The 22,880-nt window shown below is 31.7% G+C and overlaps 3 protein-coding genes across 7 annotated transcripts; 1 reads left to right on the top strand and 2 right to left on the bottom strand.

The window, feature by feature from the left end:
- The first annotated feature begins 97 nt into the window (after window positions 1–97).
- On the top strand, window positions 98–2,313 carry shv (DnaJ heat shock protein family member shriveled). Its single transcript, XM_003702573.3, has 4 exons — window positions 98–310; window positions 638–1,022; window positions 1,091–1,646; window positions 1,706–2,313. The coding sequence occupies exons 1-4, from the start codon at window positions 216–218 to the stop codon at window positions 1,768–1,770; spliced, it is 1,101 nt and encodes a 366-aa protein (XP_003702621.1). The 5' UTR covers window positions 98–215; the 3' UTR covers window positions 1,771–2,313.
- A 990-nt stretch (window positions 2,314–3,303) lies between these two features.
- On the bottom strand, window positions 3,304–17,298 carry LOC100878029 (uncharacterized). 5 transcript variants are annotated; one of them, XM_076541657.1, is made up of 8 exons: window positions 16,821–17,298; window positions 16,167–16,501; window positions 13,837–14,105; window positions 13,150–13,716; window positions 11,313–11,529; window positions 7,479–7,695; window positions 6,048–6,315; window positions 3,304–5,894 (listed from the first exon to the last, which is right to left on the bottom strand). In XM_076541657.1, exons 5-8 carry the CDS (start codon window positions 11,334–11,336, stop codon window positions 4,379–4,381), a joined length of 2,025 nt encoding a protein of 674 aa, XP_076397772.1. In that variant the 5' UTR covers window positions 11,337–11,529; window positions 13,150–13,716; window positions 13,837–14,105; window positions 16,167–16,501; window positions 16,821–17,298; the 3' UTR covers window positions 3,304–4,378. The 5 variants fall into 5 exon arrangements, with proteins under 5 accessions (XP_076397772.1, XP_076397770.1, XP_076397771.1 ...); XM_076541655.1 differs by having other exon boundaries at window positions 13,150–14,105; XM_076541656.1 differs by having other exon boundaries at window positions 13,150–13,960.
- A 2,447-nt stretch (window positions 17,299–19,745) lies between these two features.
- Window positions 19,746–22,414, bottom strand: LOC100878141 (Glycoprotein-N-acetylgalactosamine 3-beta-galactosyltransferase 1). The gene is made up of 4 exons (XM_003702551.3): window positions 22,265–22,414; window positions 21,919–22,126; window positions 21,700–21,838; window positions 19,746–21,265 (listed from the first exon to the last, which is right to left on the bottom strand). The coding sequence occupies exons 1-4, from the start codon at window positions 22,412–22,414 to the stop codon at window positions 20,731–20,733; spliced, it is 1,032 nt and encodes a 343-aa protein (XP_003702599.1). The 3' UTR covers window positions 19,746–20,730.
- Between the last annotated feature and the right edge of the window lie 466 nt (window positions 22,415–22,880).

The following is a 22,880-nucleotide window of genomic DNA, read 5'->3' as shown; positions in this document are numbered from 1 at the left end:
TCTATTCTTGAACGTATTTAAAACATGTTATAACATTTATTCCCTTTTTATTCTAAACGTCTTTTATGATATTTCTAGTTGTAATTAATGATATTTAATTAAAAAAAATTTGAAATTTTCACATGTAAACGTGTCTAAACACTCGGTCATCGTCGATCAAAATCGGATGAATTGAATTGATGCACCAATCCGGAGCACCCACGATCTAAGCTCCAATGTTTGTTGTAACGTCTGCTAGGATGGCAGCAATAAAGTTAATTTGGTCTTTATTCATAAATTTAACGATATGTGTAATATTAGCCGTAGCTGGGTGAGTAAACAAATTATTTTGTTCTCATGAAACTTATTTATTGATAATTATACAATTCATTTTTATAACCTCTTATTCTGTAAACTATTTGCCAACCCATCATTTTGAAATACACAACAATGAATTAGAAAAAAATGTATAACTTTTAAATGTTTAAATATTCCCGTGAAGTAGACTTTATTTTCTTTTTCTTAAATATTTAGTGTTTATATTTTTATAAATGGCAATAAATAATATTCCTTTATATTGCATTATATAAAACATGAAATTTCCAATTTGTAGTTTTCAATAAATTATAAATAATTTGTAAAATTTATGGTATTTCAGGAGAGACTTTTATGCCATTTTGGGCATACCATCAACAGCAAGCCAACATGCAATAAAGAAAGCTTATAGAAAATTAGCAAAAGAATTACATCCTGATAAGAACAAAGATGATCCAAATGCTTCGCAAAAGTTTCAAGACCTGAGCGCAGCTTATGAAGTTCTTTCAGACAATGAAAAGAGAGAGATGTATGATAGATGCGGAGAAGAATGTTTAAAAAAGGATGGAATGATGTATAATAATGATCCTTTTGCAAGTTTCTTTGGTGATTTTGGATTTTATTTTGGTGGAGAAAATCAACAACAGAATGAAGTCCCTAAAGGTTCCAATATAAAAATGGATCTACCAGTTACTTTAGAAGAATTATATAGTGGAAATTTTATAGAGGTAGGTATTTAGTATTTGTATGAAATGGAAACAACAAATGGTTATAAACTATTTAATTTTTTCCTTAGATAACAAGAAATAAGCCTGTTATGAAAGCAGCAAAAGGAACTAGAAAATGTAATTGTAGGAAAGAAATAGTTACTCATCATTTAGGAAATGGAAGGTTTCACATGACTCAGCAGTCAATATGTTCAGAATGTCCAAATGTTAAATTTGTTACTGAAGAACGAGTATTAGAGGTTGAAGTAGAACCTGGTATGGTAGATGGTCAAGAGACTAACTTTACAGCAGAAGGAGAACCACATTTGGATGGAGAACCTGGAGATTTAATTCTAAGAATACGAACAGAACCACATCCTGTATTTGAAAGAATTGGTGATGATTTATACACAAACATTACTATATCCATGCAGGATGCTCTAGTAGGTTTCAAGATGGATATAGAGCATTTGGATGGCCACAAAGTAACTATTCAAAGAGACAAAGTGACTAAACCAGGTGCACGTATTCGAAAAAAAGGAGAGGGAATGCCTAACTATGAAAATAATAATCTCTATGGTATTTTATATATCACATTCGATGTTGCATTCCCTGAAGTACAATTTACGAATACACAAAAAGAAGGTAAGTCATTTTGATATATTTCTTTTATTATACAATATTAAGTCATATTTGTATTTCAGAAATTAAAAAATTATTTCAACAAGAGTCTGTAAATCGAATTTATAATGGAATAAGGGGAAATTAAGAACTTTAAGTGCAATGTATGTACAAAGTGACATTATAAAGTGTGCATATAATTGAAGTGAATCTGATGACTTTGTGTGTTTCTGTACCAAGTGGAGTTTTTGCTTCCTTAAAACATGGATACCAACAGGTTTGGTAACCAGTTGTTAGGTCAGTTAAAATGGATACATGTAGTATAACATAGTAGCCATTACAGGTACATAAACTTCCTCTTTGATTATAAGAGACTGGTTATACGTATACTATTGCCAACTATTTGTATAAATGTCAACAATGGTTGGGTATTTTATTTAACAGAGTAAGTTATTTTATGTTTAATACGCGTGGGTGGTGTATGAGTGTTTTACATGAGCAGGAGATTTGCATTTAATTAATGAAAATATAATTCAATGACTGTTTTTGAATATTGGAGTCATTATCCAAAATCAAATATGATTAGTGAAGTATTGTGGTACAATTTTTCTGTCATTATTACTTACAATAAAATGTACAAATATTTACATACAATGTAAAAATTTTGCATTAAATTATACATTCTTTCGTATTTTACAAAGATTTTTTCATTATCTTTGTATATATTCTGTTTTTAATAATTAAAGTATAATTCTGTCAAATGCAACACAAGGTGTTGTAATATTTTACCGTTTTTCGAATAGTAACTTCTCTGTTGTTAATCCGTAAAAATAAGGTTACAAATAAAACACAATTTTTGTATTTTTATCATAATTCTAATAAACTTATACCTGTCGACATTATTTATGTACAATTAGTTCATGTAAATGTTTCAAGTATGCCATAACTGAATAAGACCATATAAAAAAATTATTAATAAAAAAGTTTGCAAACTTAGTTTAATGTATGCTTCAGTTGATATTATCTGAACATTAAATTTTGATATTATTAAGTTATAATTTAATAATATATAAAACTTCATTTTGTAATTAAGTGAATGTTAACAAACTTCTAAAAAGACATTTTTTTTAAATAATTATATTTGTTAAAATTCTGTCGTGTGGTTTGTATTTCATAAGCAATTTTCATTTCATATACATATATCGTAGCACAAAGATTAAATAAATATATTAATATTGAAAAATCAAGTGTCTAATAATTAAAAAAACAATTTTTTATGCAACGGTTAGATGATATTTGTGTTTTTCAATTCAGATTTATATTTGCGACTAATAAGTTTAATGAACCAAACGTTATATTTAATAAATTTTAAAGTTTAATCCATTGTGAAAAAAAGAAATTGCAAATAGTATGTGCATATATACATATAGGTCATTGTAGTAAATAGGAACAAAATTCACGAATTTCATAGGAAAAATAAATGCTTTTCTTAGAAACTATAAGTTTATTTTTTTTATCTTATAAATGTTTTTAAGAGAAATTATGTTCTGTTTTCTACATGAGTGGAAAAATAAGTTTCAAATATAAATTACAAATTCAACTATAAAAGTTTGTAAGCTTTTATCTTATGACTATTTTGTTATTTTTAAATGGAATCACTATATTAAAAAAGTAACACAAATTCAATTATGTTAACAATGTGTGGTAATTGCAGTGCCATAACAACGTATATGCTATCAAACAATGGATTATAATTACAATATTGTACCATAACAGGGTCATCGATAGCTTGCAGGACATAGGGTGAAAGTCGATGTCATTGAAAATATCTAATTGGAAACAGATATGTTTACTTTTTTATATGTAACATGCTTAGGCTTGATGGAAAATTTATACTAATATTATGAAGTAAAATTTGTTCAGACTTTGGAAACTGTTCTAGAAACATGAATTCTTAGTTTCAGAAATTCATGCATTCAAAAAATAATATATATAAATATAATCATACATTGTATAACAAATTTTTAATGCTATTCAATGCTGTTATATTAACAAAATCTCAACAAAATCGAAGTCAAACACAATATTCACTCAAATTTGATTAATACAATCCACTCAGCTTACTTGTAAGTCTGCTAATGTTTTTCTAATAACATACTCTTCTTATAAATCAAAGATAAACATAGCACAAATTGCTTCATTTAATTTTTACAAAATGTAACTCCTCTAGCATGTATCTTAGGGCAAGTGTTCCATTTGCTCGGCGCTAACATACTGCACCACAGCATATATAAAATTGCACGTTTTTGAAGACAGATATTCACAAAAACGAAATTCCCTTTTATCACATTAATTTTATTTTTTAAAAGGTTTCACACAAAAAGCAAGTCTCATCAGTTTTTTAAGTGGCAGTTGCTTATCTGTCTTCCACAAATCATATCAGGTAACGATTTAAAAACATGTATCTCACAGTGGACTAAACATATACATACATGCATACATACACATACATGCATACATACACATACATGCACGCACGCACGCGATTAAATACGTAACATTGTTTCAGTATACACGTATTAGCATTAGACGCTGTACTTGTTAAGCATGAAACCTTTAAAGAAAAGAACCTTATCACAGTGTGATTCCCTTCACATGCTGTCTGTCATAACAATTCCATTTGAGGCCATCAAGATTCAGATCATTTCAGAAAAATATGAAAATCAACCTAGACCTTAGGTTCCAGAGCCTAGATTCTAGAGGCAGTAACAATACAGTCTCATATTGTATTCGTCAATACAAGCGCTCTGTTTCCCGTATGCATTTAATCTGCTGACCGATCCCACCAGTTTGTTACTCTTATCGCTGCTTCTATGTCGTATGGTGCCCTCGAATATCGCGTTACCAGGTTCCGTTTGAAGCGTAATCGTATAGTCAACGAGTTCCGACCCATTGCCCTTGTTCCTCCATTCCTTCGCCGCTTTAATTTCTTTCAGTTTCAGCACTGCACACTGCGTGAATTTCTTCAACATCTTGTTCAGCTCCGAGATCAAGAACACAGCCTTATCCATAAGACTCCCCTCGTTCAAAGCCACATCTATGCTGTCGTGACACATGCACCAGTGACTGGCTATACCCGCCATGTTGCACGTTCGATAATCAGGAATCGGCAAAAACCAGCTTATCCCGCGGGGTAGATCGTTTTCCTTCGGCATTGCCTGAAAACGGCTTTTTAACCGCGACTCTTCCAGGTTCTCTGAATACAACAGGTCCATCAAGGTCTCGTGAAGGTCGAACGCTGTTGTCAAACTTCGTGCATTTCTGCGCAGGTTGGCCCAGGCTACTTGGTACTTCTCTCTCCACCAGGCTGGCAGTACGATGAACACGAACGGAAGACTGTCCTCCATTCTGCCTTGATAAGTCTCCCGAAAGTCGCCCCATCTCATTCCATGATCGCTCATCACTATCAACGCTGTTTGGTTCAGCAACTGTTGGCTGGACAGATAGACGACCAGGTTGTAGTAGGACTGGTCGCCTAGCTGTGGATAGTTGAAGAAATCATGAGTCAAGCTGGACTGCCAGATCAAGGCGAAATAAGGGTCCCTAGAGAACCGTGAAGCCGTTTTTCGAGCGTAGTGCAGCAAGTTGTCGAAAGACTTTCTGGTGCCCACACACAGATTAGCGTTCAGTTTGTGCGTGTTGCCGATGTCCTTCTCGGAGGCGATGCAGAAGGGTCTCAGATAGTAGTCCGTTGGCGGAACACGGAAGCCCGGTTTCAGGTAGTTGAACGTTGTTATACTACATGCATCTTCGCCAAACGCTGTCCGATAACCGGCTGCGCTGAAATTCTTCCAGATGAATGGGCAGTCGTCGAAGGTTTTGTGTTTGGTTTGCCAGCATAGGTCGTGAAGTTCACCTTCAGTCAAGCCGGTTAACACGGGTACCAAATTTGGGTACGTATTGTCAGCCACCTTGGTGTAACCCAGCATCTCGACAGCACCGAGGCTTTGCAAGGCCTGCACGGTATGTGGCATCATTCTATGGAAGTTTATCCTCGAGACCGAATCGATGCCGACGATCAACAGGTTAAGAAAATCTCTCTTCGGGTTGGCAGCTTTCGCTTTCTCGCATCTTTTTTCTGTCGTAGATAGACGGGGCAAGAACACGTGGTAATCTTTGTATATCACCTCGTTGTTTCGGGAACATTCGACCTTCACGAATTCGGTGCTGATTTCCGTGGAATTTTGGAACTTGAAGCATTCGTTATCGTACCTACAAATGGAAGATATTTCAAATTTCATTGGCGAAGAGAATGTGATTGTTTCTGGAGCTTATTGTTAGATTTTTTCGTTTGACCATATAAAGAGAGATATAATGGGACTTGGTGATCTGAAGCAACGAATAAAAGCTATCAGTCTTACTGACGTAACAGCATTATCCTCGTCCTTCGTTCGCCAAAATGGACGCCAACAGCAATCGACCTCCTCTGATTTGTTGTAAAAATGATTTATCGCTGCTGGATTCACGAACAACGCTGTGTCGTTCGATTCGACCAATGGTAAATGGTCCCCATGCTCGCAAGAGATTGGTTCCTCCTTCCGGATAAAACGTTTGATCGCTGAATCGTAAGGATCCATGGCTGGGATTCGACAACCCTTGTTGCGGACTAGGAAGCCAGAATTATCCAACTTTTCTGGGAAAATGTAAAATGTCAAAGTCAATTATACTCATTAAATTTTAAATTCTGGTACACCAGTTAGGCGCTATAAATAATAAATAAACGCACAATAATAGGAAATCTTTGTAACATTAGTTCTGTACATTGGTATAAGGGAAGGATATAAATCTAGGCTAAAATTATGAAATCGTTAAAACATAGAACAGGTATTTTATACAATAATGCAGTTTAAATATTAAATGATAAAAATTCTATAAGACTTTAAAGTAGCAGAGTGTATCTGTATTTGTTTATCAAATTAGTTTCTTGTTTGAGCGCCTGTAGAACTGCAACCTGATAAACGTAATTGTAATGATAAGGATCGTTTAGTTCAAATGTGACCTTTGGTTTGAGGTAACTTGGGTACGTCGGCAAATGTGATTTTTCAAAAAGCAGTCACAAAACTATGTGTATACACAGTTATCTTTTATACATGTCACAGCGTTAATTCAATAAATGTACATTTATTAGTCAACGTATTTACATTTGTGTAGGTTATGTGCTTGATATGTACATTTACTAGGAAATGTATTAATAAATATACCGGGTGTCTGAATAAAATGTATGCATACTTTGTTATAACTTAATAAGTAAATTAGTAAAGTAGATATTGAAATAAATTATTTGAATATATTATTAAACTATTATATTGACGACTTTAAATTGATTGTCATCAATATCAATGTCATTTGATATTAATATTCAAAGTGTGTATATCTTTTATCGAGATGCCCTATAAAAACGTAATACAATAATGTTTCGAACGAAGTAATTGTAACAATGCAGAATATTTTAATATTTACTTTTTGGTTTATATATACAATTATTTATATACAACGTTTTACTCAGAAACTGTATTTTTATTTTGATATATGTACACCATGTGTAAAATCAGTAAAAGTGATGTATATACATTTATTCGGATATATACAAAAGAACTGTTCTTATATTGTGACTGATTTTTGGAAAATTGTATACTTACCGACCTACCCACATCAATTTATGACATGAAGAGGAAACCTTGAAAACCGTGGCAACTAAACGTTTAACCTGTCAATAAATAAATAAACAAATTTTTTACTATTTAAGTTTATGGTTGTGTTTTTGAGACGAAGTAGATTCTGAGTTTAAATAAATACCTTGAAGGGTGTCGTTTAAGATTGTTCCATATCGCACAGCTCGAAATTGGTCCGTATTGTATGTGTTTATAACGATCAATGAGACGAACAGGAAGATCAAAAGACCTATTAACCATCTTCTTAATCGTAATCGACTCTTGTATATCTTGCTGTCGAGTTCAAAATTGAAAACGCCGCGCTTATCGTCCAGCGCCTTTTTGCCGCCACGAATCACTACCTGCAGGAAAACAACGAATTAACAACAATTTATTTATAATTAAGTCATCATAATTTGAGTTAAGTTCATTAGTTGAAAACGTAGTCTTTACTTATGAAATCAATAAATTTAGCTATTCAAGTTCTTAAACAGTTCTTTTATTAAATAAGTAATTAATCGTATTCAAATACGCTATCATGTTATGTACTGTTATTGTATAGCACAATCTCAATATTTTATATATTATTATAAAAACATTGTCACTAGGTAACGACAATGACGAGAAAATACTGTATAAATAAATTTATTGTCAGGTTAGTTTATTAACACTAGAACTACCAAACCAGTCAAATAACCGCTCCACAAGTTTCTTATTATAAGATACACATTTTAGTAAAGTACATTCCTTGAAATTAGCATCGATTTTCATCAAGATAAAGAATAGACGTGTGTACTAATTTATGCTTCGTCGTTTGTTTATTTATTTTTTAACTTCATTTTTAATTTCAAATTAAGTGCATTATATGCCGGTAGGTTTAGTGTTAAACATATTGTTTGCTTTGTGTACACATAATAAACTTTGAATTACTGTGAGATTTAAGTTCTCAATAAATAATAAAAAATAAACAATATATGAAATTAGATTTACTGATTAAGGGATCTCTGCAATAATTAACTTTGTATTTTATAACGGCTTAACACCTAAAAGTATAATATTAAATATATTATATTTAAACGTGTTAAACTTATGACTTATTGTGGTATTTATTAAATATGCTAAGATGCAAGCAATAGTAGTTTGAACAAAATTACGATGAACACAATTCAAAAATACAATGCAGAAAATAAAAGCAGGTATTTAAATTAACAACAATAGCAATTACTAATAAAATTTGGTATAATTTAGAAAACTAATTATGGAATATATATTCTATATCATTTACTCGAATTCCTAAAGGTTATGAGTAATTGTAACAACACTTTTATCTATATTTGAGATATGTTCTTATACAAACATCCTGTTTATAAAAAAATGCAATCTTTTAATAAACAGAATTCACAGTCCATTTTCAATAATTTCATTGATATTTACAATTTTTCTAATAGAATTAAAAAATTTCCAAAACATCAATATTTTAAAACTGTCATAATAGGAAGATTCCTTAATGAACATTTTGTTAAATTTTTTAATTAAACCACGATTGGAGAATCAATTATAAATATTTTTGTATCGTAACAAATAATTGTTGTGCTAATTGAAAATTACTGTTTAATCGATTTTCAAGATCTGGTACAAAAATTTGATATCGTCAGGTTTAGTCACTCTTTTATTGTCTGAAGTGGAGAATGATAAGAATAATCGAGTATTCGGTATTTCCGCCCACTGCAACTAAAGTACATGTTTCGTTGAAACTTATCGTCTCAGTGTTAGCAAATATAAATATTTAATTTAGATTGGAAACTTTTTGTTCTTTATTTGTTTTTCTTGAAAGATACAATCATAAAAGGATTTTTAAAAAATCGCATATTCGACAAATATTTGTCTATTTTACAAAATGTTTTGTTTTTATAAAAAGTAATTTCAAAACATTTTTTTTACAGAATTCCATTTTTTATGCATTTTTGCAGAATAGTGTATAATTCTGAGAATATTAATATTTATGTAATTTACATTGATTTTTATTTTCTATATTAGAAGTACAAAAGCTTGAATAAAATAGTAAGACAACGAAATGATAGATGAAGTAGCGAAAAACAAATAATAATTGTTAAAAACAAATAATAGAACAGTAATGTAATATTATAGTGACATGGTGGAACAATCAATTAGTAGTAGCGTAACGAAATAACAAAATGGCAGATTTGCACAATGGAAAAGTACAAAAAGAATGATGAAAATCGTAAAATGTTAAAATAATAAAAAAATAATAATATTATCTACAATGTTGGATGACGAATTGAAATGTTCTACCATATTTCGTGTTTCAAGGTTATCAAAATCAGCGAGGAATCGCGGAAGTAAATAATTAACAGTATAATTATAATAGTGTAATTAACCGTGTAATTGTTATAGAGCAATTAACAGTACAGTTATAACGGAGTAATTAACAGCATAATAGCAGGAACATATTAATTTCCATTTATACGTTCATAAAATATGATAATCAATAAATGGTTTTCGGTAAATATGTATTTAATGTTGCATTTAAAAAATGACTTATCTAAGAACTCAGAGGAATAAACAACGAATGATCGCTATTTTCTGTAAAAAAAATTTGCATGTCTATAAAAAATGTCAATTTTTTAACGAATATATTTTTATTTCATCCGTACTTTTGCATGGTAATTTATATGTAGTGAAATGTTTGTGATTATAAAATAAAAAAACATTTGTCGATATTGGCTTATTTACAGCTGCTACAATGAGTTGTTACATGAAATGCAGATTGTTATATTCGTTATTAGTGTTTAATAAAATATTAAATAGGTTACAGTAGGAGAAATTTAGAGGGCAATATAATAGAGGAGCTCAAAATATTTAATATGTTCACTCTTTAAAAATTTAGAACATGACTTAAAAACAATCCTCTCAAAGGTTGAGTTCGAAAATTTAAACTTGAGAGATCGCTAAACGCAATTTTTTGTCTGCATATTAATTTTTTATCTTATCGCTTTCAACTGCAATTAAAGGGATTATAGATGTTATTACGATAAAATTATACAAAAATGTGAGTATTAAGTCTCACAGGAATGTTAATTAGTTGATTTAACCATATTTCCATAGTTGAAAAGTCAATTAATGAGGTTAATTAATTAATAGTATTTGATAATCGTTCAAAGTTTTGATATTACCTGCTGGTAATTATTCATTCATTCTGTACAAAAGATCTGAATGATTATATAAAATTTAAATCAAAAGATTTTAATCCTGATATAGATCTTAAAAAAAATGATTTTATTTGAATAAATCGAATTTCTTCATGATTTCCTCGATTTGCCTCTTTATTGATTGATTTTAGATAAAAGAATTGTATAATTATAACAATTGTCAAGAAGTAAAAATTTGCAAGTTGTTAACACAGCGGACAAAGCATTGACAAAAGAATTAAATAAATGGTTAACTAAAACCAAGGGTCAGTTGCAATATTTATTGCAAACATTGCATCGCTGAAAAGAATATCCATCATATAATAAAAATGATTATTTGACAGAAAAAACTCTAGGACTTAAATAAAATACATAAAAGTATATTTAAAATAATAATAATAAAAAATTGATTAAAAAATGTTATTTTGTAAACTTTTAAATTTTCTTGATCAATTAAATATGAATATTTGTGTTTATATTTTGAGAGGACTTTTTGCATTATATACTAACTTTTTAGCGGGTGTTCACCACATTTTGTTTTCACAACAAAAATTTGTTTGAGTCACCCTGGGGTATATGTATACACTTTCCGTAAGTAAAAAGTTAAGTATCCACTCATGAGATCGTTAATCTTATTTTTGCTTTTTTTGACTATGCCATTTTATATAATATTGACATAATGTTTAATGATTTGTTTTAACTAGGTCGAATGCACTCGTGGACGCTATCGATAAGAAAAATGCAATTGTACGTAAATGATCGATAATTACCTTGTCTTGAGAGTAATCGCACATGCCAAAGGAACCTTCCTTGTCAACCAGTTTCGAGTAATTGAAAGATACCACGAAAACCAGTATATTGCATCGCCCGATTTACGAATTTTATCAGAATCAAAGATACTGCTACTACCGTAACCATCGATCCCCCTTTACGATCGGTCTTGGTGGTGGTAACATGCGTTTAACAGATCTTTGGTCTTCCGTCGAACTGTAACACAGAATACGATAATGCGTTGACATCAACAATAACAATAACAACGGTTAATGAACTCATTGATCTTATGAAGCATTTTAACAGATGTGCGAGTGAAAATAGGCCGAGTGCAGCTTAGCCGTGTTATCATATTAGATAACGAATTTAAAAATTTCGATACTTTTATAACTAGAAACTTGGGAATTTTGGAAATGCAATGGTGTTTGAAAATTTGTGGATCTGGAAATTTTTATATTGGGAACTTGAAGATTTGTGGATGAGGAGATTGTAAATTTAGAGAATTAAGGAATTTAAAGATTTTTAGAAATTTGGGAAATTTTGGTGATTTTAGGAATTTGGGAAATTTTTGTGATTTTAGGAATTTGGAAATATTTGTGATTTTAGGAATTTGGGAAAATTGGGTGATTTTAGGAATTTAGAAAAATTGGGTGATTTTAGGAATTTGGGAAATTTTTGTGATTTTCGGAATTTGGAAATTTTTGTGATGTTAGGAATTATACAAATTTAGGAATTTGGAAATTTCGGAAATGTAAAAAATGGCGCTTGAACATTTATGGATTTGGGAATTTGGAAATTGAAAAATTGGGAAATTATGATGTAAGAGAATTAGAGAAATTAGCAATTTGGAAGAATTTTGAAAATTTGGTTAATTTGGGAATTTATAACAATATGAGAATTTTGAAATTAGGCAAATGCGAAAAACGGAGTGCGAAAACTTTAGGATTTTGGAAATTGGGGATTTGTAAATAAAAAATTTGCAAACTAATTTGAAAATTGGGGAATTAAAAATTTTAATTCTAATTTAGAAATGAATGTAGAAAATTTGAGAAATTTAGAAAAATTGGAAATGTTTAAAAATTATAGGAATTTGAAAATTAAGGAGTTTAAGAATTTAGAAATTTGTGAGTTTAAGAAATTGCAATTTTTGAAGATTAAATACTTTATGATTCGTGGTTTTGAAAATATGAGAATTTAGTGATTTATGAATTTGAAAATACAAAAGTTTAAAATTTGTAACTTTGAGACTTAAGAATTTTGTGAATTATGAAAGCTGGAATTTCATAAATTTGCAAATTTGAGAATTTAGAAGTACAAACATTTGAGTTGTGAAAATTTTGAAAATTCAAAATAAAAAAATTTGTAAATTAACAAATTTTTTAATTCTGAAACTAGGAACTCAGAAATTCGGAAATAGGACAGTTTGAAAATTTCTAAAAGTCAAAAATTAAATGACTTCTAAATTCAAAAATTGGATTTCTATATTTCTAAGATCGCATATTCGCAAATTAAAGAGCTGGTGCTCCCTAAACGCGGGTACACGCAATTACTCCATTTCCCCAATACAGTCGTCAGTACACTATGATTAGCCAACATTCAACATAAAAATCTACATCGAAAGCGTGTATACTAAAAATTATAGAGTTAAAAATGATCCATCGATCTATCGTGATACAATTTCTAATCGATCTTTCTAAAACAAGAAATGCCCCAAAACTTACATTCAGCCATCATCACCTTTTAAATAATTCAAACGTATTTAAGTTTCACTTTTGAAACACCCTTTACATTTTCGTCACTCTCAATTATTAATAAACCAAAAATCTGTCCACTCACCAATGTTGGGTTTCTTCAATCCTCTTTTCTCTGCTTTCATCGTCAGTCTCGTTGCAGAGTGCCTCAAATCCTGGCATCCTTCCCCAAATATCCACTCTAGAACACGTTATATCGCTGCGAAACTCTAGATAGAAGCTTTCCCAGAAGCTGTCCACGTGACCACTGAATCTGTAGTACTTCCTGTCTCAAATCTCTTTCGTCGTTAATCACCAGGCCGTCGTTATTCGCTGAATGAAAAACGTTCGTTGTCCTTGAAACTGGATCCTCGATCCTAGGTCGTCCGATTATTGTCAAGACTTCGAACAGAAACTGCACAGTGCGGTGCTTGGAACTTGTATGTGGCCCTCAATTTGACACACTTTAACGCATAGAACGCCCTGATTCGACGCTCATGAGTGTCAGGAAGGTTTCAATTCGGAGCACTTTAACGCAACCACTCTGTCGTTTCGATGCATTTTAACGTAACGCTAGGTGGCTGCAAATTTCGTGTCTATCTCATCCTCCCTGCCTCCCTCATTCTTAACGATCCATCTTCGAAAACGGGTCAAATTTGACGCACCCCGCGACCTGTTACGTGACCACAGTCTTTTAGGCTTTCGATTATGCACACAGGTGCACTCCCGACGCGTTTTTACCAAACATCGTGGAGTCCACAAACCCGAGGACTTCTCCAGGATCCTCACTCACACTCGATCTCCGTGTTTCACTGTGGAAGTCTCTGGGCAGCCCCAGGCGCCGGGGATGCTCCGGAGTCAGTTTCCGGAACACGTTTGATCGACTTCCTTCGGTAATGGACACCGTTCGGAGCGGGCTGAATCACAGAAAGAATACAATCGTGGGATATCGTGCAGTTTCTTGATTCTCATGATTCGCACGTGGCCACGTGGGGACCGGCCAGTTCCCCGATCCCCGGAAGACGTTCCAGGCTGCGTCGAGGCGTTGCCGTGGCTGGGATTCTAACGAAATGCATAAACCGTCGACACCGAGGTCGAACAGAGAGGAGGAGAGACCGGAGGATCTGGTCGATAGGCGCGCGCGCGCGCGCACGTTCTCGGGCACCTCCGCGACGCGCCGAGCGAGTTAAGTGCAATCAGTCTCTTCCTCTCATTTTGGTCCAGCGATTGACCACACAGTATCGATACCTTTCAAGTCAAACATCGATATTGCAAGTTTATTTTGAAAGCGGGGCAAATCTATTTTTTTTATTGCGATATATAAAGGTTTGCATTGTTTTTGTATTTATTTAACGGTTAGAATCGCTATTAGCAAAAACTTGTTATTATTCTGGTTATAATTTTAGCATGTTTTTCATAAACTACAGTTAACAAGGGTTAACAATGGAATTATTAACAATGTATTTATTGCACTTCTAACGGTTAGAGTCAATATTTGATATCAGCAAAAACTTGTTATTAATATTTTGGTCAGAATTTTAGCACATGGTTCATAAACCACAGTTAACAAAGGTTAACAATGGAATTATTAACAATATATTTATTTCACTTCTAATGGTTAGAGTCGCTACATGATATTAACAAAAACTTAATATTATTCTAGTTATAATTTTAGCATATGATTCATAAACCACAGTTAATAGGGTTAACAGTGGAATTTTTTCTTATTTTTTAAACGCTTTAACTCGGTTTCTTGTACGTTTGATAACAATTTCGAAATAAGTTACCGATTAGAGACTGGAAACTTTTGACATAGATTAAAATGGATGACAATGCAATAATATACATACATACGTTCATAGTAATCAAAATGTAGTAATAAAATTACTCAAAATGTAGTAATACTAGTTTTGTGTAATTGGACCGTTTTATTTTGAAAGTGGTGCAAGACCACTTTATGTCGCGAGATATTTAAGGGTTTGCATTTATTATAAATAAATTTAAAAACTTGGATGAATGCTAATAGACAAAATCCTTATATCTTTTAGTGCTAAATAATGAATGATAATTAACCAGAAGTGTTTTATACTTTCAACGTCTATATTTGTTAAAAATGCTAATTGATGGTAATTTTCTCAACAAACTTCGATTGCTCTGACAATATTTAATTACTTTTACTAGATATACCGAACAGAATTTAACGATATCATTTATCGTTGAATAATTAAAGTTTTTTGAGATAAGTTTAAATCAAATATTAATTTATCTGAATGTGGGTGATATGGCGATAAACGTGTTAAGCTAATTAAAAATATGAAGATTTTATTATACCCAAGTGGACTTGCTCTACTTTCAAAAATTAATTAATTATTGTAATCGTTAATTAAACGGAAAATATTTTCGATATGGCAACCTTTTTTAAAACTACATTTACGGAACTCGTCACGAATCTTAGACTTCCTATTTCCAATTATAAAAATTATTAATCTTTTATCAAAATATATGTTAACCTTCATCGATATAAAAAGTCTTGTATAAGCTAGTTTATGTATTTATTTATTTTTATAATTTAGTTTCAATTGAAATATAAATGGTCATTAAACATCTGTTAATCTAAGGTTAATATTAAAACAAATTAATGTACAATTTTATATAAATATTAATTCATTTGACAAAAAATAAAAGTAAAATAAAGGAAATTTAGGAAATATAACATAACAAAAAACAATCCATTTTTATTCAAAATTTCAATGATATTATACATTTTCGTTAATCATTTTTATTTATGCAATGAAAAAGAAACTACTTTTAGAGAGGGGAAATAATAAAACTAATTTAAATATCTATGTGGAAATCGAGTAAACTAGAGATAAACTTTCGATGTGATACTCTAAAAGGAATCTATGGCAGTTCTTTCTGAGAGATCTTTTTGATCTTGAGTCATTTCAACGCTATGTCTATTTCCATTTGGTCCATCACACTCTTATACTCCTATTATTAATAAATTTGTATTATATAAAATATATTTTGTTCTAACTAAGAAAGGCATAAAAGTATCTTCCTTTGGTTTTAATGAAATTTTGTACGTTAAATAAAAAAAAATAAGGGACGTATTTTTTTTACCTTATTGTTAGAGTTTAAGGGCTGAAACCACGCTTCAAAGTTTCGACGCACAAGTACTATCTCGAAAACCAACGAAGATGCGTGAAAGTCTTTAATGGAAAAGGTTTACGGTCTTTTCACAGCAAGACATAAACAAATTGGTCAAACTACAACTTGTTTTCAACAAATTATTTTTTTATGCCTTTATTTTACAACTTATTTAAATTTGCATGATGACAAGAACGAGCACTTCATTCTCAATCTACTGACATAAATATTTATGAAATTGTGTCGTAGAATTCCTCAGATTCGTATTCTTTATATCCTGTACGCAGCAGCTGACTCATCGTGTGATACTAAATCGAAACATATGGAATAGTACACTATCAATGTTATTTATAAACACGAGTGAAAAATAATTTTTTCCGCAATATATAATTATTAACTTCGTTCATTTTATACCGCATGGTATAAAATACTCGAAATTTTAGATATTTTATAGGGGACAAATTAAATTATTAGCGTTAGTATATGATGAATAATTTGAGTTAAATAGTCGTGACAATACTGATATCCTTTTGATATTTCAAACATAATTGATTCCAATAACTTCATTTTATGATTTTATAACTTTCGATTTTAAGGATAAGTAATAATAGTTACATTATCACATACATGGCACCGAAGTTCTTATATACAGGGTGCCTCACAGTTAGTGTAGGTCCCTGAAATGGGGTGTAGCTGACGTGATTCTAAGCAACATTTCCCTTTGCAAAAATGGGGTTTGATGCTTCGTTTTTGAATTATTAAGGAAAAACACGGACCAATTAGAGCGCGAGAATTATTACGTATTGAATTATTATGCGTTGGATTACTACGCGTTGATTAACTACGCGTTACATTACCACGCTTCAGATTCCTACGCTTAGAATTACCACGCGTTGCATTACTACGCGTTGAATATCCACGCTCTGGATTACTACGCGTTGGATATCCACACATTGGATTATTACGGTTTAGATTACCACGCATCAGATTCCTACACTTAGAATTACCACGCGTTGCATTACTACGCGTTGAATTACTACGCGTTGAATATGCTCGCGCTAGATTACTACACGTTGGATATTCACACGCTGTATTACTACGCGTTGTATTACTACGCGTTGGTTTACTACGCGCTGTATTACTACGCGTTGCATTACTACGCGTTGCACTACTACGCGTTGGATAACTACGTGTTATGCGGAGCTGTCACTCCCACGTCTGCGCACACGTAATCCTCGCGTTCTGATTGGTCCGTGTTTTTCCTTAATAATTCAAAAACGAAGCTTCAAATCCTATTTTTGCAAAGGGAAATCTTGCTTAGAATCACGTTAGCTACCCCCCATTTCAGGGATCTACACTAATTGTGAGACACCCTGTATATACTTATATACTTATTTTATCTATTATTATTAAATTGCCCGCTGAACCTTCCGTGGCTACCGATGGAATAATAAACATGTGATATTGTCCAATTGTTAAAAACGTGACAAATTAAAAAGGGTTTACCCTCTTCGAAAACAAATCTCAACTCATTTCTCCGTAAAAGGTAGGAAAAAATTGTATATGTACAATTATTGCTAAATTGCAATAAACAAAAAATTTCAAAAACACGTGTCCCCTATTTTGATCCATATTTTTCGTATACAAATCTGCAAAAAAGTTGAACTGTACTTAGGGTGAAAAATTGAAAAAAAGTCAAATTTTTTAATATATTATTTAAATAAATAATTTCCCCCAAAATTTTGCGTAATGACTAAAACCTTCCTAACTAAAACCTACACAATTTAAAGAAAAATTCAGCTTCCTACACTCTCCAGTTTCTAAGATTGAAGAAAATGTGTTTTCAACCCCAACTTTGAAGGCTATTTTCACCCCCGCAACATGCATCTCAGCAGATATAAAAAAATACGTGTCAAATGATTTTTGGAAAGCTACCACGTATGTAAATTTCATTAAAATCAGCGTGTAACACTTTGGTGATGTCCCTTGTTAGCGCACAAGTATGGCGTTCAGTCAAACAATCCTTTATACCTGTACATTTATCTGTCATTTATTTCTACCTTATTTATAAGAAATATTTGTTATTTACTTGTAATCTATAATAAGGACGGATAAATATTTTGTTCTTTCCCTGCCATACATTCACCGGTAATTTACTTCTAATAAATATAACACTTTGTCCTTTCTCTGCAACACATTCATTTCTATTTTTTTGTAATAAATAGTTTGTCATTTCTTCATAAGTTATTTGCACTAATTATTTCTGTATTATATGTATATTCGTAAAATATATTTTGTACAGTATTTCAATATACATGGTGTTACCTGTAACGCTACTCACGATTTTTTTCCCACTTGCAGCCACTTTACGAAAAAAGTTTGGAACAATATTTGCAGGGTATGAAGTGCACAGTAGATATTAGTAAAGCAAATTTTGAAAACAGTTTGTTTTCTTCGCAAAGGCAAGGTCACCTTGGGTTTTTTAAATGGGAACATACATTTTTTTTATTCATGGCTTTAGAGGACATCGAGATGAATTCAAAACATATATTACATGATATTTTTATTAACATATTTCTCGATTTACAGAAATGGAAATGTGAAGTGAAAGGCCGGAATGTTACGCGATGGAAGGCGGCATACATTTTGGAGATGTAATTAAATAAAGTGTATTTTACTTACATTCTAGTCGCGTGTTTACATTCAGTAATCTCTTTAGAATCAAATAATGGTTACACTACCAAAGTCAAAAGCTAAGTACTTCACATTTCCACTTTTGTAAATCGAGTAATATGTTAATAAAAATATCATGTAATATATGTTTTGAATTCGTCTCGATGTCCTCTAAAGCTATGAATAAAAAAAAATGTATGTTCCTATTTAAAAAACCTAAGGTGATCTTGACTTTGCGAAGAGAACAAACTGATTTCAAAATTTGCTTTACTAATATCTATTGTGCACTTCATACCCTGCAAATATTGTTGCAAACATTTTTTCGTAAAGTGGCTGCAAGTGGGAGAAAAATCATGAGTAGCGTTACAGGTAACACTCTGTACATATGCCTTTCTTCTTCAACTTTTCACTGCCAGAAAATTGATGTAAATACTTTGAAAGCAATATTAGTAATGCATAGAAAAATTGACGACAGTCGTTGGCCATCGAACTGGTATTCAGATAAATAAAATAGATGATCGATTCGCAGTAACCTTTTATATGAATTGTTATGAAATATTATTCTATCCTCTGATGAATATATTATACCTTAATTCGATGGCCATAATAGATTAATGTCATGACATGAGAATAAAAAGATATGCAACGAAATCCTAAGTCATTTCAAGCATTACTGAAAAGTGCTCGTGAAACATTCTCCACAAATTATTATTACACTACTATCTTCATAAATAAAGTTTGTATATACATTTAATATAATGTTTGTACATTAAAAAATCAAAGACTGAATAATTTACTATAATACCTATTAATTTAAACGAAAGATAATTTATTATAATATAATACGTACATCTTATCATTTTTTTAAGATCTTGAAGAATTGTAGTGTGTCAGAACTCAATTCTTTGAATTTGTTAAAGAAGTTAAATATATTAGTACATTACTTAATTTTAATAATTTTATAAGTTCCCACATTTGTAAATATTAGTTTGGGGAATAAGTTCGTGGCGTTTTGACATTTTCTTTTTTTTACAGCGACATTTTGCAATTTGCAAGAGATTATAATATTCATTCGATAGAGCTCTTTCTGCTCTACAAAACTGTGTTAATCGTTTTTTTTCAGTAGTTTCATTCGTTATTACTATTGAGGCTCAGAAATAGAATATCCAGGAGGTAAAAATTTGCACTTTCGACACCTGCTCTTTTTCACTTTCCATCGCGGCCAAAAAGTTGTGAAAAGTTGTGAAAACTTGCTGAAACAGGCCGGGATATTTGCAATGTATACGGAGAAGGTGTCATAGGTGAGTCGATAGCACGGAAATGGTTTGCAAAATTCAACCTAAGGTTGGGCAATAAGTTCGTAGCGTTCACTTCGTGAGGCACCCAGGCTCCCAATTTTTCGACAAATCCCATTGAATGGAGATGATTGAGAATAGTTTTGTGGTCACAGTTCATTTTTTCGACTAATTCACGACTAATTTGAGGACCATCCTGCTTCACAAGTGCTCGGAGACGCTCTTCGTCGAACTTGTCAGAAGGTCTTCCGCTGTGGGGCGGGTTTTCGACGTTAAAATCGCCATTTTTGAATTTTGCAAACCATTTCCGTGCTGTCGATTCACCTCTGACACCTTCTCCGTATACATTGCAAATATCCCGGGCTGCTTCAGTAGCTTTTTGGCCGCGATGGAAAGCGAAAAAGAGCAGGTGTCGAAAGTGCTAATTTTTACCTCCTGGATATTCTATTTCTGAGCCTCAATAGTAATAACGAATGAAACTACTGAAAAAAACGATTAACACAGTTTTGTAGAGTAGAAAGAGCTCTATCGAATTTGTATTTTTGTTTACATAGAACGTAGACTTCATTTCATGTAGTACTAGACTGATCCACAGTAGGTTTTTGTACATTCTGCGTGATTCCGTATGGCCTTAAGTGATAAATTAAGTAATCCAAAACGTACATCATATTAGGCGACACGTAATGAAAGGATATTGCGGTATCGGAACAACAATCGAGACCATCATTGCTTTTGTAATAAATGTACTTCCAGTACCAGAAGTCTTTATCCACGTGATTCGGAATTATGTGGTGCTCCGGTACAAAAGGAAAAAATCGCCCACGACCGTATGGATCTCGTGTGTCCATTGCTGTTACGTTAATGTTCTCAAGACACTTTCCCATTTCCACATCTTCTGCACCGGCATTATCCGAACGACACTTCGTCGTATCAGACAAAGCTTTCCTCACGAATTTTCGCAAAGCTTTTTTGCTAAGTACATATCCTGCACCACCACTCATATATCCCTGCTTTACAAACGGTTTAAACCTACAGCCAAAATATAGCGGCGAACTTGGATCGTAAGACGAAAGCATATATCGTAGATTTTCTACCACCACGTATCTAGAAATATTTTAGTGAATTAGTTAGTTCTAAATTGAAATAACTCGGTCTATAGATAAAAATGCAGTTTTATTACAGACTAGTTATTGCTTAATGTATTTTGTCAATGTAAATAATGTTAATTAATGATTGAAATCAAAATGCTTATAGTTGTATAGAATATGTAACTGAAATTTTAAATCATTATGAAATGGATTTCTAGTGTGCATGTCATTTTTCAATTTAATTCATTTAGAAGATTATTGTAATGAAGGTTCTAATATAGATAATTGCAATATAAAATTTTGAATCTTCAGATGCTGTTGTTATTACATTAAATGTTAAAAATTTTCAAAATAAACTGGTGGTAATAATATAAAATATGTATATTACTAAAAAGTTTGGATTTAACACCTATAAACTGCAGGAAAAAAGAAGCATTCGGAATTACTCACGTGTCATCATCAGCCTTCATAAACCAATCAGCTTCATCTTTGTACTTTTCATAAACATATTTAAATGCTTCTTTGGTTTTTGCCCATAAGTTATCTCTTCCTTCTTTTACTGGCAAAGCAATTGCAGGTAAATTTATATCTAAACAAAAGGAATTTAATATTGTTTTGATTATTTATTTCTAATTTAGAACTTATATGATCAAAATATAAATAATTTACCTTCTGCAGAGCTCATAAATAAGAGAATATTACAACGTTTTCCCCATGTTGCTTTCACGTGTTGTGCTTTAGTTTGATGATTTTTTGGACCTGTCATAATCCAACAAAGTACACGTACTCGTTTCTCAAGATCTTGTGCAACTTTATCTTCACCTTTATGGAAATCTTCATCTTTGTCGTGGAATGATACTTTTGTTTCAGGTCCAATCTATGTTTATTGATAACATTATAAATTATATCAGAAACACACTAATTATAATTAATTCACACACATGATATATGTACAATAGTTTGCACACATCAGTGTATACAATAATTCACATTCATCATATACATATACAATCACCTCCGATTCCAGCTCTGAAGAAGAATGCGGGTCTCTTGAAAGTCGAATATTACCAGAAAACCATGTTTTCACAAGGCACGCCGTGAGAAATCCAAAAATTACACCAATCACAAGAGCAAAAATGACATGCTTACTACTTCGGAAAGCCATTTTGAAATTATAAGTTATATAAAAAGACCACTGATTATTTCACAAGCGTGTTTTACTTTAGGCACACTTTACCATTAACATTTAGAAACCTCTCAAACATGATGTATGATTGAAATCCCGATATCCACTAAGTACATCTGCTAATTCTTGATATATAGATAATAGACTTAAACTAGCATATCTAATCGTAAGATATCAGTCGCACCCATTTTTTCATTCACAAGCAAAGATTAACAAGTTGCAGTCGTTGAGTCTTCGATTTTGATGGAACGTTTTCTGACGAATTTTGAGTAAAATTAAGCCTTTTCGATCGCTTTTATCGATAATCAGTACTTACGGACACATTGGACATTCAATTCTTTAAATTAAAAAAGAAATTGAATTACTTAGTGACATTGTGATGGAGATGGCAGCGAAGGTAGAAAAGGTGTAAATTCTCAAATTTATCGATAAGTTTTTTTGTATT

The sequence above is a fragment of the Megachile rotundata genome, chromosome 16, assembly GCF_050947335.1.
Source record: "Megachile rotundata isolate GNS110a chromosome 16, iyMegRotu1, whole genome shotgun sequence".
Lineage (NCBI taxonomy): Eukaryota > Metazoa > Arthropoda > Insecta > Hymenoptera > Megachilidae > Megachile > Megachile rotundata.
This window is presented reverse-complemented; position numbering and strand designations above follow the sequence as displayed.

Bases quoted from the DNA above. Each gene is read 5' to 3' on its own strand.
- shv (XM_003702573.3), top strand. From the start codon at position 216: ATGTTTGTTGTAACGTCTGCTAGGATGGCAGCAATAAAGTTAATTTGG. The intron at 311-637 runs GTGAGTAAACAA...ATGGTATTTCAG, and splicing joins GTAATATTAGCCGTAGCTGG to GAGAGACTTTTATGCCATTT. The intron at 1,647-1,705 runs GTAAGTCATTTT...TTTGTATTTCAG, and splicing joins TACGAATACACAAAAAGAAG to AAATTAAAAAATTATTTCAA.
- LOC100878141 (XM_003702551.3), bottom strand. From the start codon at position 22,414: ATGGCTTTCCGAAGTAGTAAGCATGTCATTTTTGCTCTTGTGATTGGT. The intron at 22,127-22,264 runs GTGATTGTATAT...CAATAAACATAG, and splicing joins CTTCAGAGCTGGAATCGGAG to ATTGGACCTGAAACAAAAGT. The intron at 21,839-21,918 runs GTAAATTATTTA...CCTTTTGTTTAG, and splicing joins ATTTATGAGCTCTGCAGAAG to ATATAAATTTACCTGCAATT.
- LOC100878029 (XM_076541655.1), bottom strand. From the start codon at position 11,336: ATGTGCGATTACTCTCAAGACAAG. The intron at 6,316-7,478 runs GTATTTATTTAA...ACATTTTCCCAG, and splicing joins CTTAAACGACACCCTTCAAG to AAAAGTTGGATAATTCTGGC. The intron at 5,895-6,047 runs GTCAGTAAGACT...TTCCATTTGTAG, and splicing joins GACGAGGATAATGCTGTTAC to GTACGATAACGAATGCTTCA.